Source organism: Pituophis catenifer, unplaced genomic scaffold, assembly GCF_029215685.1.
Source record: "Pituophis catenifer annectens isolate HBS135680 unplaced genomic scaffold, rPitCat1.0.hap2 SCAF_13, whole genome shotgun sequence".
Lineage (NCBI taxonomy): Eukaryota > Metazoa > Chordata > Lepidosauria > Squamata > Colubridae > Pituophis > Pituophis catenifer.
In genome coordinates, this window is record NW_027256893.1 from 19057488 (window position 1) to 19075154 (window position 17667).

General features: G+C 41.6%; 1 protein-coding gene across 1 annotated transcript in view; it reads right to left on the reverse strand.

Moving 5' to 3' along the window:
* ITFG1 (integrin alpha FG-GAP repeat containing 1) overlaps positions 1 to 17667 on the reverse strand; it is a 97652-nt gene that overhangs the window by 78604 nt on the left and 1381 nt on the right. Inside the window, exons 2-6 of the mRNA XM_070952677.1 lie at positions 15639 to 15711; positions 14170 to 14309; positions 13474 to 13531; positions 12826 to 12900; positions 7324 to 7418 (exon numbers count right to left, since the gene is read on the reverse strand). Of these exons, the coding sequence (XP_070808778.1) occupies positions 7324 to 7418; positions 12826 to 12900; positions 13474 to 13531; positions 14170 to 14309; positions 15639 to 15711 (441 nt within the window). The remainder of the gene's footprint in view (positions 1 to 7323; positions 7419 to 12825; positions 12901 to 13473; positions 13532 to 14169; positions 14310 to 15638; positions 15712 to 17667) is intronic.

Consider the following 17667-nt stretch of genomic DNA (forward strand, 5'->3'; position numbering starts at 1 on the left):
CTAAGCACCCCGCCAGCTGGATCCAACCCACGGACCTCGAGTTTGACACCTTTGGGCTAAACCAGTGGTTCCCAACCTTTTTTTGGCCATGCCCCACCTAAGCATCTCTAAAATCCCGGTGCCTGCCCCCCCCCCCCCCCGCTCTGGTGACATATAATTCTTACTTTACTCAAAAAGTGAACTCTCCTCACGTGGAGGAAGCCTAAAAGGCCATTAACTTGGTTTAAACAAGGTTCCAATTGCCCACATTAAAAATCAAATTGCCCCACCCCCGTGGGGCATGGGCCCCAGTTGGGAACCGCTGGGTTAGACAGTAGTTATATTGCGCGTTATGACACGTAGGCCTGGCTGCATCTTAAGATCGTCTATGCTTATGTTTCTCTAACAAATCTGTCTCTTTAGTGGAATAAAGACATTATCATTCATGGTCCAAAAGGAAGAAGCCGAAGAAGAAAGGAATGCATGGAGGCGGCAATTTGCAGTACAAAGGGAAACACAATTGCTGTGTTTTTCTCTAAATGATTATCCCTCATATGCCTTTTCGCAGAATGGACTACAGATATTCTCCTGAATAAAGAACCAAAGTACCTGGATAGCCTCCCCTCCCTTCCCTGCACAATGCCTACATGGATTGTGGCTTAAGACGTGAAACATAGATACTTTGCTTGCATCTAGGTCAATTGCTGTGGGGTAAAACCTTTCGCAGTCAGCCACTCAGTTTCTTTCTCCAACACGTTCCTTTCATTTATTTCAACAGAAGGTATCAATTGTGACAGTTGTGTGCTTATTTTCCATCATTACAAGCCATTTAGCCTAAGTCACTGAACTTTGAGATGCATACATTGCATTTCCAGATGCATTTTCTATGCTCAGGGAAACTTGGCAATTAACTGGCACTTTGAAAATTTTCTTTTTCTCTTTCTTTCTTTCTTTCTTCTTTCTTTCTTTCTTTCTTTTCTTTCTTTCTCTTTCTTTCTCTCTCTCTCTCTCTTTCTTTTCTTTCTTTTCTTTCTTTCTTTCCTTCCTTCCTTTCCTTTCCTTTCCTTCCTTCCTTTTTCTTCTTTTTAAAAAGGAGCTGACTTAATTTTTTACGAAATTCCCCTCTCTTTCGCCTGGGACATTTGGATTTTAGACAGCACCTGGATGCCCAATGTAGCACTGCGAGATATTCTTTGGTCTGCAAAGTTTCTTGCCTCATTTTTTTTTTTAACAGATTGATTTAATTTAATTTAAATTTTTCAGAGGCTATCGCAGCTGAAAATGGAGCTTGTGAGGGCCGCATGTGGCCCTCCTGGGCTCCGTTTTCGCTGGCAGAGGGCTACAGGAGGCCATCGCAGCTGGAAACAGAGCTCAGGAGCCCTTTTTCACTGGCAGGGCACTTGGGCCACCATATGTGCCCAACACGAGTGACCACTGCCCATTCTCACCCTGGCCATGTCCCCCCAAGGTCAAACACAACCCTGATGCGGCCCTCAATGAAACCGAGTTTTGACATCCCTGCTCTACTCTCTCTATCTCAATTTATGATGGGATTCTCTGAAGCTTCATTGTTTCCCTGGTGCCCCCAATGTGCCACTTTTTTTTTTGCATCCCCTCAAAGCTTAAGGAACCCTCTGAGTATGCCTTGTGTTGTTTTAGTTCTACAAGGATTGGTAATCGGTGGTGTGTGTGTGTGTGTGGATCTGCTAAGAGACTGCAGTAATGTAATTGCCACTTTGCTTCTTTGACTAAAGACAGGGTAATCACAAAATTAAGCTATGTCAACGTAAGGGGGGGGGAATGCAGCAAAACGGAAGAGAATGAAGATCTGAACACAAATACAGCTTGACAATAAAGGCACCCCCCACTCTCTCACACTTACAAAGGAATTTTTAGTCCACGGGTTGAGTAAACAACACGAGTGATGTTGAGAGAATACACTCGGTGTTCCAAAACTCTGAACACAAACTACTTCCTTATAAACCAGGGGTCTCCAAACTTGGCAACTTTAAGACTTGTGGACTTCAAGTCCCAGCTTTGCTGGCTGAGGAATTCTGGGAGTTGAAGTCCACAAGTCATAAAGTTGCCAAGTTTGGAGACCCCTGTTATAAACCTTATGTTCAGAATATTACACAGGAGGACGTACAAATAGAAAAGAGAGAAGAATATTTACAGGAGGGAGAGTCCCTACTAGTAGGAGAGGAGGAGGGAGAAAGGCTAAATAAGGAAATTACAATTGAAGAACTAAGAGTGGCAATTTCAAAACTTAAAAATAACAAAACACCAGGCCCGGATGGTCTCCCAGGAGAAATTTACAAAAAATTTGATGAAATAATAACACCAAAACTATTGGAGATATGTAATGAGGCTCTATTGGAAGCAAAAATACCAGATTCGTGGAGGGGAGAAGTCTATTAGTTTAAACTGTGAGTACATCATATTCAAGAATATGTGGCAGCTCCCAATTATTAAGAAAAGATTGGCATTTTTTAATCTCAACATCCATATATAACACCTTGGTGAATGTCTTTAGCAACACATACCTATAAATCTGTTTTTGTTAAAAAAAAAAAACCCACATTTGAATTCCTTGGGCTGGAAACAGTAGGTAAACCATGCTCTCCAAGGGGGGCAGATTAGATCAATATTACTTGACATTAATCAAAGATGAAGAAGCATTAGAGTTGAAGGCATTTTTTTTTTCTTTTTTTAAGAAAAACTGTGTCAATAATAATAAGCATGTACATACTAGGGAGTGTTATTTGCATGGATTATTGGGATGGGCTTTCTCCAGTCAATATTTTCCTTCAGGCAAAAGTGGAATTTGCCTGGAGATCTGATTGGCTCCAATTCTTTTTTTTGGGGGGGGGAGGAGGAGGAGGAAGAAATGAGAAGGAAAAAGAGGAGGAGGAGGAGGAGAATGAAAAGATGGAGGAGAAAGAGAAGTGAAAAAAGGAGGAGGAGGAAAATAAGGAGGAGGAAGAGATGAAGGAAAAGGAAGAGGAGACGGAGAAGGAAAAGGAAGAGAAGGGGAGGAGGAAGAAATGGGAAGGAAAAAGGAGAAAGAGGAGGAGGAGAAGGAAAAGATGAAGGAGGAGAAAGAGAAGTGAAAGGAAGAGGAAGAGGAAAAGAAGGAGAAGGAAAAGGAAAAGGAAGAGAAGGGAAGGAGGAGGAAGAAGAGAAGGAAAAAGAGAAAGAGGAGGAAGAGAAGAATGAAAATATGAAGGAGAAAGAGAAGTGAAAGGAGGAGGAGGAGGAAAAGAAAGGAGGAGGAGATGAAGCAAAAGGAGGAGGAGAAGGAAAAGGAAGAGAACGGGAGGAGGAGGAGGAAGAAATGAGAAGGAAAAAGAGAAAGAGGAGGAAGAGGAGAATGAAAAGATGAAGGAGAAAGAAGTGAAAGGAGGAGGAGGAAAAGGAGGAAGAAGAGATGAAGAAAAAGGAGGAAGGGATGAAGCAAAAGGAGGAGGAGAAGGAGAAGGAAAAGGAAGAGAAGGAAGCAACAGCAGAAGAAAAATCTGATATTTTCAAGGAGCTTTCAGGGTTGGATTGAAATTGTGCCCCCCCATCCCTCTCCTGCCCCCCCCTCCCCATGCAAGGGAAGCATTTGCATTTGAATGTTCCTCAGGGCTTGGATGTATTTCTTTATGGAATTTATGTTTTAATCCTGTTACTGCATTAAACCCTGTAAGCCGCTCAGAGATGGTTCTCATCAGAGCAGCATGTAAACCAGATGGATGGATAAATGACTCTAAAGGGATAAAGCTCCCTTAAGATACCTGTGCTATCAATATTGTTAACAACAATTTCATTTTGAAATGTTCATTGAAGGGATTCTCAACTAACTTAAATAGCATTACTGTATACACAGTGCCTTAGACAAAGAACATGGGGAAATAGATAGATAGATAGATAGATAGATAGATAGACGGACAGACAGACAGACAGACAGACAGACAGACAGACAGACAGATGATGGCTGGATGAAATATAAATGATAGGTGACAGACAGACAGACAGACAGATGATGGATGGATGGATGATAGATAAATGATAGGTGACAGACAGACAGACAGAGACAGATGATGGATGGATGATAGATAAATGATAGGTGACAGATAGATAGATAGATAGATAGATAGATAGATAGATAGATAGATAGATAGATGATAGATAGATAGATAAAGGATGGATGATGGATGGATAATAGATGATAGGTGACAGACAGACAGATACGATATTGGCTGGCTGATAGGTGACAGACAGATGGGCAAATGGACAGATAATGGAAAAGAGATAACATAGGATAGTGAAATACAAAAAATGATAGAAATGTCAAACAAAGAAAAAATATTCTATGGCTTCAGGAATATATTTTAAGCCAAAGAATTTTGGTCCAATATTGTCCAGTATTGCCAAATCTAGGCCATATACTGTATTGGGAATAGATGTATCATAGAAAAAGATAAGGCTCAGATTGAAGAAAGTTACTTCCAAGTGTCTCAACATGTTCATTTTCTTAACAACAGATGTTCTTATTCCCAAAAATACATTACATGCATAATTTTTATTAAATAACCAATACAATTCCAAAACAGATTGGAAGGACTACAGAAACAGCTCTTTAGATCTCAGCTAAGTAAATATACCAGTCAGGAAAGTGGGTGGTAAAACAGCAGTTTGAAATACATTAAGGAAACCTTCCCCCCCCCTCCCCGGGAACTTGGCATAAAAATGTTGCGAGTAAAAATGATTCCCCTCACCTCCTTTTTTCCATACATACTTTAAATCTGTTTTAATAATGTCGCTATCAAAAACAGTTTAGCTGCTTTTATTATTTTGGGCCCATTTGCAAAAGAAAGAAAGAAAACATTCTCTCTATGTAGGACAACCTGGCATTTGCTCCCCCCTTCCTAGCTTTGCCTTTGATCTTTCAAACAATTTCTTTCCTCCAATCCCACTTTTCTTATTCACCCCCCAAGCCATTTCAGTCATTGTATTTATCTCTCTGCCATAATCTGACCCATTATAATCAATAGAATCGTATTGATTCATTGCTTGTGATATCACCGAGTAGGCGAGCCGGGTTGCGTGTTCTTTACACGCTGAAGAAAAAATAAATAAATCAGGATTAAAAACGTGAAATGTACAAGAGAGGTAAGACAGCCAAAACTAAATCAAAGGAGACATTCAAACAGACCCAGAACAAAAAAGCGAGGGGAGAAAAAACAAAATAAAAACCAAGACAGTTTTTTTTTTTTTAAAGCTGGAAGATGAAAGAACCTGGGAGAATCACACTCTTAATAATCATAATCACCACCAAGATGGGAAAAGGTGAAGGGAAATCAACAAGACACGAGGAGCCTACAGAGGGGGATAATGCAAGAACTCTTGTGATCAATCGGATGAGATCTGTGATCTCCCTTCGTTTTCCACTAATCAAAAGAAAAATCCCCGATATCATGGAGCAAAGTGCAAAAGCCGGCAATGTTTTTGAGATTAAAAATGCCTTCAGAAAGAGAAAGAGAGAGAGGTGCCTGAGTGGAGATGCAGAATTTAACGCCTGCAGTGAAATTAAATGGAATAACATACAGTCATAGATACTCGTGTCAATTGGAATCAACAAACTGCCTCTCCTTTTTTATTTTATTTTTTATTCCCTTTTGACGATGTTGTTATGAATCTTGACACGTTGTATTGTTTCGATGCAACAACGTTGGCGCGGTGTTAAAAAATTATTAACATTCCGCTGTTTGGATCAACTCGGGGTATTGGAAATCGGGGGGGAAAAAAGGTAGATACTGTCCATTTTTAATTATAATTTAGGATATTGATATGACAAGCGTAAAATCGTTTCTGCCCACCGTTTTGAAAGTTGATGCTTAAAAAAAAAGGGGGGGGCGATGTTATTTGAGGCAAGAGAATCGTGATGTAACTGCAACAGGAGGCCAAAGAATTAAATTAACCCCTAAGCCAGGCCCATGTGAGAGAAACCCAAATCAGCAGAGTACAGCTATTTATTTATTTCTCATATTTACGCAGCCGCCTATCTAACAACCAAGCAACTCTATCATGGTATGCATAGCATAGCACCGTGATGGCGAAACTATGGCAAACGTGCCACAGCTGGCACGCAGCGCCTTCTCTGTGGGCACACGAGCCGTCACCCAGTCAGTTCCACTGTGCATGCGCGTGTGCCTCCTGCCGGCCAACTGATTTTTGGGATGCGCAGGGGGCGGGGCGCATGTGGGAGACGTGCGGGCATGTGCAGAGGTTGTGTGCGCATATGCGGGGAGGGCAGGAATCACGCGCGCATGTGCAGAGGGGAGCACGGGGGTGGTGGTGGTGCAGTCCTCCCTACGGCCCATTTTTGGGCCCAGTAGCCTCCCAGAAGGCTCCATGCAGCCCGTTTTGGATGCCAGGTCAGTGCAGGGCCCGTACGGAGCCTGGGGAGGGCGAAAAACAGGCGTCCTGGAAATTCAGAAACGGGTGTGTTTCTGGCATCCGGAGAGCCTCTGGAGCCCAGGGGAGGCTGTTTTCGCCCTCCTGGAAGCTTAAGGAAAACCTCTGGAGGCTGGGGAGAGCAAAAAACGGGCCACCCGGATGTTTGGGAAGTTTGGGCCCATTTCCGGCCTCCGGAGCCTGGGAAAGGCTGTTTTCGCCCTCCCAGAGGCTCAAGAAAAACCTCCGGAGCCTGGGAGGGGCAAAAATGCTCCCCCATCATGGTGCAAAAGGCTGACTAGGCCACACCCATGCCTGCCCAGCAAACGGGCAGAGAACCGGTTGCTAAAATTTTTGAATCCCACCCGTGTGTGCATGCGCAGGGTGGGGTGGGGGAGGGGGGGTCACGTGTGCATGTGAGAAGCGCGCACACTGCATTATGGGCAGTCATGTCCAGGTAGGTAGACTTCAGCTCCCAGGTGACGGTGAAATTCTGAGATTTAAAGTCCATATGCCTTGAAGTTGCCGTGTTTAGGAACACTTAATAAAGACTGATGAACATCTACTTTGAATTGAGCTCAACTTTCCATGACTTTAAGGCAGGACAATATCGAAGGTTTTTTTGCCATTGCCTTCTTCCGAGAAGAAAACACACAAAACCCTTTCTAGCCTATAGTGTTGATAAATTCCGAGCGGTCTCCCATTCAAGCACTAATCAGATCCGAGGTTCTTTTACTTTTTCAAGATCAAAGATGAGCAAAATATTCTGAACTGGTAACAGATTGTTTTGACCTTGCTGGCAAGTACTCCTCCCTCATAACGTTTTGCGTGCCTCCGATTAATATTCGCTGCCGTTTTGCGTCTACATCACGGGGAAAACTTTTTAAAAGTTTCAAGGAGACTTACCTGCTGTGAAATCCTGATTCATATCGATGAATGCGTGGGAATGAGGCTTCAACATTGCATGTTCTGCATCCGGCATTTGGTGCCATGTTAAATTCCTGAGAAGTAACATTTTGAAAATTAACAGCTGATGTGCATTTGGTGAGGTTCTTCACATACATAGTTATAAGACCAATGCTTTTTTTTTAAAAAAAGTTTAAATTAAGCAAGTAAGAGACACTGTGCATTATATTGTTGTTGCTGGTATCCTTAAGGTTTATATTGACTGTTTCCCTATGACTATCATTAAGTGTTGTACCTTATGATTCTTGATGAATGTATCTTTTCTTTTATGTACAATGAGAGCGTATGCACCAAAGACAGATTCCTTGTGTGTCCAATCATACTTGGCCAATAAAGAATTCTATTCTATTCATTATAAAATGAACTAGCTTGTACGACTAAGATGGAATGAGTTGAGTTAAAATCTGGGAGTCTGACTTTACTGCATTTTCTTTTGCTATTAATTAAAAAACAAACAGAATGCTAATTATTTGATTGGCATAGTGCTGTACCAGAAAGAACCTCAGTAGGTACCCTCATAGAGGCTAAGCCAAATTTGGCTGTACAAAATGCAACATTAGTCCCTCACTCTGATTAGAATAATGAAATACACATTGTCTGTCTGGCCAGAGGACATGATTAAAATAGTTCACCAATTGCCACAGAAATGACAATAAACAAAAAGTTTTGATCTTCTTTTACATGAGAGCCAAACATATTTGCTATCAATACCATCTGAAGATGATATATTGTGGCTTTACTCCCAAGTCAACCCTGCTTTCTTAGTTGTGCTTGTCTTCTGGCAGCTCTGTGTATGCACACGCTGGGAACGGGCTCCAGCTGTTCCTCTGCCTCACTGCTGTCTAGCTCACTCTCTGCCTCCAACACAGAGCCCTCGTCCAAGCTTTCCCCAGTTCCCCCAGGACTGGCCCATATTCCTCCCCAACCTCCTCACTGTCCGACTCTGTGGCCAGCTCTGCTGGCCACCGTCGGGCCACAACACGAATTACCTTGAACGCCTGTTTTCCGTAAAGAACAAAAGCCATCTCTTGTTGTTTTTATTTTATTTTATCAAATTGAGAGACTGTCCGTCTCACTCACGGCAAGCGACTCCGGGCGATCAGTTGTCAAGGCAATCAGGCTGGTTGGATTAAACGTCAATTTCAATCGATAGGTTTGTTTATTTTTTTAACTGGATTGGATTGCAACGTAAAAATTAGGAATCCAATTCAGGCTTCCGTCCTTGCGATTCTCAATTCCAGTCATCGAGCTACACGGAGAAGCACATTTGGGGACTTGGCAAAAATTGCTCTCAGTAATTTTAATGGCACTCTCTCTGGATTGGGATAGGATGAACCTTTGGTGCATCAACCAATAACCTTGCCCTGGCAATTCTGCCTTAAATAGTTTCTGGGAGGTAGAGGTATAACATCATACCTTGGAGTAGAAGGTCAAAGTAGCTGGAGCCCTTCTCTCTGACACTTGTGATACATAATCCAATTGCACATTTCTTGATTTTGCAATGCTATTTTGAGCTCAGAACACTTTCTGAAATCTTAGAACAGCTGTTTCAAGTTAGAAGCAGGGCGTCGTGCGCTTGAAACGTTTCAAATTTGAATCAATTTACCCTTTGCCAAATAATGGGGGTTAGAATTTTTCTTTCGGTTCAGTTTTTGCATATGTCGAATTTGCCCCTTCGCTGGCATGTTTTCAAAGATCTTCCCATCTTCTAAAAAAATTAGTACAGGTAGTCTGTCAGCTTTGGAAGCCATATTAGGCCGGAAGCTCCAATGCTGCCACCTTCTCGTGTGTGGGAAAGTAGGAGGGGGGATTAAGGAGAGGGGTTGTTAGTAGACATAATAGCATTCTTCCTGCTGGTCAAGGTCAGGGCGATCCAGCATCTGGAGAAGAAGTGGTCAGGGGGCTGGATTGAGATGGAACGGAGGTTGATTGGAGCATGTGATCGACTGTGGGGGGGGAAAGAGGATGGTTTTGGGAGCTTTGACTTACTGAAGTAAAGCCTGGGCTTTTCAGATTCGGGTTTTCCCAGATGTGCCAGTTTGCCTATTCTAGTAAAGAGAACTTTGGAGAAATGTTTGCTTTCGTGTCTTTACTTGGAGTTGGGGTTTTTCTGGAACGCTGACATAGTCCTTGACATACAACTGTTCGTTGAGTGACTGTTCGAAGTTACAACAGCCCTGAAAAAAGGGACTTATGACCATTTTTCACACTTATGGCCGTTGCAGCATCCCCATGGCCACATGATCAAAATTCAGACATAGTGCACAGTTGCAGAGTCCCGGGGTGACGTGATTCCTCTTTGCGACCTTCGGAGAAGCAAAGTCAATCGGGAAACCAGATTCACTGAACCACCGTGTGACTCACTTAATAACCGCGGCGATTCACTTAACGGTGGCAAGAAAGGTCGTAAAATGGGACAAAATTCACTTAACGTATGTTTCACTTAGCAACAGAAATTTTGGGCTCAATTGTGGTCGTAAGTTGAAAACCACCTGTACGGAGAATTCCACTGGCAAACAACTCTGTAATAATTTACTTTTGAAGGGGTAACTTGAAATAGGTTGAACTGCATATAGATACAAGAAGACCCAATGAAAGTCTTCAAAGAATAATTAAAATTGTGTTAGTAAGACAACTGTTAGCAATAACAAACAAGGGGAAAATTATGAATAAACCAAGTCATTTGCCTCAAAGTTTTTTTTTTCTTTTTAAGCTGATGATTAAAATACATTTAATTGAAATTGCTATGCTGGCTAAACCTCTGACCAGTTCATTCAATGATCAAGTATTCTTTAAGAAGATTTGGCTTAAGATGCTTATTCCCTTGAGTCTTGCTTTTCAACTAAGTCTCCTCTGTTGATTAAGACATCAATGGAATTTGATTTCTGTACCTGAGCTATTTGAAAGTTGATTTAAATTTAGAGAAAAGCTAGTGCCATCGGTTCAGGCGATTAAAAATGTTTTGCTCGCACATTTTGTTCCATCGCGGGAAAAAAAGAAGAAAAAAAAAAAAGAAATACAGATACTTCACAGTATTGCTAGCTGTTTTGCAAAATATACCAGCCAGGTAATTTGTGGCTCAACACCTTAAGGGAAATTGGATTTTGTCTCACCACGTGCATGACTGTTAAAACGTATTTCATTTGTTAGGAAGAGAACTAAGAATAGGGAGGTGTTTTTGTTTTTTCTTAACGGTTCCGAACGGTGCTAAAATCTTCTAACAAAATTCATGCAAGGTTGTAACTGCTGTGGTATAACCCCAGAGCAATTTGCAGGCTTTGTTCTGTAAAGTCACAGATTTTATGGAATAATTTCGGTAAGACAGAAAATTACCTTAATGGTCCACTGATACCCCCCGCCTCTCTGAAAAGTAGGCCCAACCATACTTACACCACACAACGTGATTTCTAAAACAAAACCGCTGCTTTTTACGCTACTCATTTGTCCTGTCAAAGAAAATGCCACAAAACAGATTTGTGGGACAAAATCCAACCTATACCAATGTTGTAAATGACCACACACAGAGAGGTTGAGGAAATATGTGGTAACTTTATTGCCTTACATAGTGACATTATATAGTTTGTTACTTTCAAGTTACAGCGTACTTGGCAGCATATCATTGGCTCACAGAATCTTCCAGGTAACTTAAATCATAGGTTAATCAATACTGCTTTGCTTAAGCACTTATAATATTTAGCTATAATTAAAATCTAACACACATCCCACTTCCTCTCCTCCTATTCCTCTTATTTACAGAGTTAGGGTCTTATCTTCTAATGCCATTTCCTGGTGCCTACATGCAAGTAACCTTCCTTATCTGAGGTTTGCCATCCAAGATAGGAAAATTCCTGCACATATGCAGACTGCAGACTCCTACATACCAACTATCAGAATTTGTGTCTTCCAAATATCAGACAGTCTTAATTTACTTCCTTGTTTACCTAAATGACTGAATCTTTTTTTTTTTTTATTTAACGAAAGTTAAGGATACCAAACATGTTGCTTAATTAAAAGAGTTAGGTGCCTGGGGGGAAGGAATGGGACGGGACACAAGTTAGAAAATTGCTGGGCTGTTTCTATGGAAACAGGAGAATAATCTGATTGACTTCTCTAAGTGTGATGATGTGCTTGTCTTGACAGAACTGCTAAAAAACCCCACGGGGGGTGGGGGGGAGTGCAAAACACTTCACAATAAACCATTTTACTTTTGAAGTTGGTGAGCTCTCGTATTGATTATCTGTAAACGTGCAATCCCTTGGCTGAAGATGGCAGTTCTCTGGGTGGGTATAAATAAATTAACTGCACGCGTGCATAAAAAAAAAAGGACATGATACACGGTTCCCTCCCTCCACATTTGCATCCCTCCACATTTCTAATACTGAGAAAGCTGCGCAGTTAGTAATTTTAAAAACATTTAGCTGATTTAAAATTAACCGAGAAACAGGGTTTTTTTTTTTTTTGCTCAAGTGAATTTTTTTTTAATGCAACTGTGACTAGCAAATGTAGTAGCAAGAGGCTTTCTTCCCCTCCTTTCGTTACAGGTTAAGAATGAAATCTTCAAAGAAACAGGGAGTCCTTGACCTACAGCCGTTTGTTCAAAGTCACAACGGGCACTGAAAAAAGTGACTTATAACCTCTTATGACCACTGCAGCGTTCCCATGGTCACATGATCAAAGTTTGGGGGCTTGGCAACCAGCGTCTATTTACGACGGTTAAAAAGTCCTGGGGGGGGGGGACTGCCATTTGTCAGAAGTGGTGTAGGTTTTCCTACTTGGGCAGAGGGTTGGACTAGATGACCTACAAGGTCCCTTCCAACTCTGTAAATCTAATCTAATCTGATGACCAGATGGCAAAAGGGATATGACTTATTTATTAACTGCTTTGCTTAGCAGCAGAATTTGTAGTCCCAAATGTGGTTTTAAATCGAGGACTATGCGTAAAATGAACCATAGCTAACAAATGCCTTGCAACAATTCATTTTTTTAAAGGTATGGTACACTACTAATGTATATAGCCAAAGTTCGGTTCCGTAAAAATACACAACTCACAGTGAGAGGTGTTACAGAAATATTGTACTGGTATTCCTCAAGATACAACTATAATTTGAACCCAAAATTTCTGTTGCTCGGCAAGACAGTTGTTAAGTGAGCTTTGACCATTTTAAGTGAAATCTGGCTTCCCCATTGCCTTTGCTTGTCAGAAGGTTGCAAAAGGGGATCCTTTTGCGTGACCCCGGGACCCTTCAACCGTCATAAATATGAGCCAGTTGCCAAAGGTCTGAATTTTGATCATGTGATGCTGCAAAGGATGTAAGTGTAAAAAACGGTCATAAGTCACTTTTTTCAGTGCCATTTGTAACTCCGAATGGCCACTAAACTGTTGTAAGTCAAGGACTTGCAGCAAACTCTTAGGATACAACAATAATGAAGAAATTAGCTTACCTGCCAATTAGTATTTCTGGCCTTTTTGATTCACTGGTAACTCCAAAGATGTCAGGAATTAAATCACCATTGAAACTTCAGCAGCAACAGGAAAACAATAAGAACAAAAAGTGGGATATTCAAGTTACACAACCAATTTTATCCAATCGCTTTTATTTTTTAAAATAAAATCAGATATAAATGGTATCAACCTATAATTTCACTCTTTAAAAAAATCTCACAATAGGCATATACTTAAAGGTAAAAGGTTCCCCTTGCATGTATGTGCTGATCGTTCCCAACTCTAGGGGGCAGTGCTCATCTCTGTTTCAAACGGAAGAGCCAGTGCTGTCCAAAGACGTTTCCGTGGTCATGTGGCCAGCATGACTCAATGCCAAAGGCGCACGGAACGCTGTTACCTTCCCACCAAAGGTGGTCCCTATTTTTCTACTTGCATTTTTTACATGCTTTCGAACTGCTAGGTTGGCAGAAGCTGGGACAAGTAACAGAGATCACCCCCGTTACGCGGTACTATGGATTCGAACTGCCGACCTTTCGATTGACAAGCTCAGCATCTTAGCCACTGAGCCACCGCATCCTTTTTTAACCTATAATTTTCAACCTATAATTTCACTCTTTAAAAAAATCTCACAATGAGCACATACTTACTCCATGATTAATGGTTCATCAGAAAATGTCTTATTTGCTACAAATTTACGATTTATATCTGGGGAGGGAAAAAACAAAAAGAAAAAAAAAGGTCACATTTGTTACATGTTTCACATGTAACATTATATACATTCAATTGGCCCTTTGTTTTATTTCTTAGGATTCTTTGTATCTAGTACAGTTTGAAATTAATCCTATTCCTATTCCTAAAGAATATGGAGCTATCCATCGGGGGGGGGGGGGGGATGAAGAAATTCAAGGAACTGAAGATAGATCTGTCTATTTATAGTAATAATATTTAAAGTAATTAATTGGCCAGACTATAAGAACCAATATGCTTTACTGTGGTGAAGTGTTTATGCTTTTGATAAATCAAAATGAAGGTATAGTACACGTTTTATGGCTACAATATGGCCTTCCACTATTAAATAGGCTTTTGTGGCCAGGGAGAGTCAAGGACTAAACATTGACTTAGCCCTGATGATGTTACTTAGTTGGGTAATGAAACGTTTGCAAGCAAACAAGCTAGCTCAGAGAGCATCAAGGACCAACCACTCAAGGACTAAACCTTTATGTGTAAACTGAATTTAAGTACATTCACCTCACACATTCACCTAAGAATAGGGATATTTATAGCTGCTTTGTAGAAGAACTCAATGAATATTTTCTGGACATTATCCCTGCAATATAGCCTACCTAAAGTTTGATTATTTCCCCAGAAAATCCAGACGGATAGGTCAGCATTGGGCTGTTCTCGTGGACGAGTCGTCAAAAGGACATCCATTTGTGAATCGCCATCGTAATCACCAGGAACTACACTGGTTATCACAACATCCCTAAAATTAAGGGAACAAAAGTTTAAGTGCCAAATATACTACATCTATCGAAAGAAATGCCACTTAGATATGCTGCCTTGCGTATAATTGTTCTAGTTGAGGGTAAAATCTTGACAAAATAATCTTCAGCGCTGTGCCTTCATAAATTTTGTAGCTCTGATGGCTTAAATGATTTCACATTTCAAAACTAGTTCGGAGAATATACATTTTCATCCTCCAAAAGCAATCTTCGAAGATTAAATTTTATCATTGTCTTAGCCCTTCTAAAAATGGCCATATCCCCTCTGCCCCATTTGTATACTGTTTCACATCAGAAAGCACAATGACCAAGCTGAAAATAATCTATACATATATAAATGGCTCTCTCTCTCTCTCTCTGTGTGTGTGTATGTGTATGTGTATGTGTATGTGTATGTGTATGTGTATGTGTATGTGTATGTTCCAGCATAACTCTGGAACGCCTTGAGCAATTTCAACCAAACTTGGTAAGATGACTTACTCTCTGGAAAAAAAATACTGTGGAGGTAAGACAACCCTAACACCCCTCAGTGTGTGTGTGTGTGTGTGTGTGTGTGTGTGTGTGTGTTTGTGTGTGTGTGTTCCAGCATAACTCTGGAACACTTGGACTGCTGAAATGAAAAGGAATGAATTATATCTATAGTGTCAAATCACAGTACTTTTGACAGTGATATTTTGGATTCAAGTTCTGTTAAGATACAGCCTGTTGTGCCTTAAAATGGCTTCTACTGTACAGCATAGTGGAGTTGCCAAGGTAACCGCTTCACAGTACTCCACAAAGGGGCTCCCTCTGGTAAGGGGGATTGGTTCTAAAAAAAAACACACACCACCCTAGGCCCTCAGCTTCAAGCAAAGAGGATAAGTTGTCAAGGGAGGTGCCTGCTAATGCAGATAATCACCTCAAAAGCAGGATTGGGATAAATAAATACCCGGGCAAGGCCAGGTTATCAGCTAGTCTACAATATTTTTCTGAAAACCATTGGCTCCATTAATATTTAAAAAATGTCAATGTATATATTGCACGTACAGCTCTAAGCACATTTATTGAAAGGTACATTCTCCTCAAAAAAAGGGGGTTTAGTTAACATTCTGTAGCGCAGTGCTTCATTATGAATGTAAAACATCACTACCAGTTAGATAAATCATGAATTATTACTGTAATCATCTCTGAGGCCGCAGAAAAATCCCCATACGAGCATTACAAAACAGATCTTTGAGACCTGAGTATTATAGCAAGATCCATTTAACATCCTGATATATAGAACACACACAAAAATCTATTGGAAACAATTCCGGTAGTTCTGCATTTACCTTAATAGTAATTTGACTTTCGGCTTAAAGTAGGGCTCATTTTGGTCCGCAAGGAAGATATTTAATTCACTCTCTGTAAAGGGAGGAGGAAATACATCCTTTTAAACAGCAACAACCAATGTCAATCTTTTAACTTTCTGCCTTCATGACTGCTTTTTCAACCCACCTCATTTTACCTCCTGATCTAAGGAAATAAGAAGCACATACCGTGTTTCCCCCAGGTTTTGGGGGCATATATGGGTCAGCCCAGGGGTGAAATGCTTCCGGTTTGGACTGGATCACCCAATCCAGTAGGGATGGAGGCGGGTGATTCGAAGAACCGGTAGCAAAAATCCCTGTCCCCCACCCCCATGCCCAGCTGAGCCGCACAATCATCAGAGGCTTTTTTTACTTTTAAAAGCATTTTTCTACAACCTCTTCGGCCGAAAAAATACTTTTAAAAGTAAAAAAAAGCCTCTGATGATTGTGCAGCTCAGCTGGATCATCGAAGGCTTTTAAAAGAAAAAAAAACCCTTTTTTTCTTTTAAATGCCTCTGACGATCCAAGCTGAGTTGCCTGATCATCAGAGGCTTTTAAAAGAAAAAAAGCCTCTGGTGATCAGGCAACTCAGCTGGGATCGTCAGAGCCTTTTGAAAGCATTTTTTTACAACCTCTTCGCCGAAGAGATTGTAGAAAAAATGGTTTTAAAAGTAAAAAAAAAAAAAAAAAAAAAGGCCATGCCCACCCAGTCACATTACCACCACCACCACCACCAAGCCACGCCCACAGAACCGGTAGTAACAAATTTTAGATTTCACCACTGGGTCAGCCCCACTAAGTAGATCTGACCAAAAACTCAACTCCACAGGAAGGTTAAAATGACAGAATACAGAATAACAGAATCGGAAGGGACCTTGTAGGTCATCTAGTCCAACCTACTGCTCAAGCAGGAGACCCTATGCCAGTGATGGAGAACCTTTTCGGCACCAAGTGCCCAAACCAGAACACACGTGGATGTGCGTGCATTGGCGTGCGCCAGAGTACCAGAGCGCCAGAAACCCAAAGACCAGCTGTGTGGTCTTTGGTGCATGCCTGGGTTTTGGCTGTTTTTTGGGCCATTTTCAGACTGTTTTCAGGCTGTTTTGGGGGATGTTTTTGGGATGTTTTCAGGACATTTTCCGGCACTCTGGCGCCCGTGAAGACCAGCTGGCCAGTGCACATGTGCGCGTCGGAAACCAGAAGAACAGCTGGCGACTGCATGCATGCCCACAGAGAGGGCTCTGTGTGCCCTAACCCTCCCGAGCTCCGTTTTCAGTGGCAGAGGGTTGCAGGAGGCTGTCACAGCCAAAAATTGGAGCTCGGAAGCCCGTTTTCGCTGGCATAGCGCTCAGGCCGCCACAGGCACCCCCAACACAAGTGACATCGAGCTGGCCATGCCCCCTGGCCATACACCCCGCCCCCCCCAAAGGTCAAACACAACGCTGATGCAGTCCTCAATGAAATTGAATTTGATACCCCTGCTGTAGAAAAATCCTCCAGTGTAGGTATCATCCTACCTATTTCCTCATAAAGCAGGGATGAAATCCAACAGGTTCTAGAAAACCGGTAGCGGAAATTTTGAGTCGTTTGGAGAACTGGCAAATGTCACCTCTGGCTGGTCCCAGAGTGGGATGTGAATGGAGATTTTGCAATATCCTTCCCCAGGAGTGGGGAGGGAATGGAGAGATTTTGCAATATCCTTCCCCCAGGAGTGGGGAGGGAATGGAGAGATTTTGCAGTATCCTTCCCCCAGGAGTGAGGTGGGAATGGAGATTTTGCAGTGTCCTTCCCCTGCCACGCCCACCAAGCCACACCACGCCCACCAAGCCACGCCCACAGAACAGGTAGTAAAAAAATTTGGATTTCACCACTGTCATAAAGGTATGGAATACCCAGGTGCCAATAAAAAGCTACATTTCTTTCATCACTTTAGCACCCTTAAGATTCCTTTTTCAATCTGACGTTCAACCCACAAAACCCTTTAGCATTCCACCAGTAACAACAAGGCAAT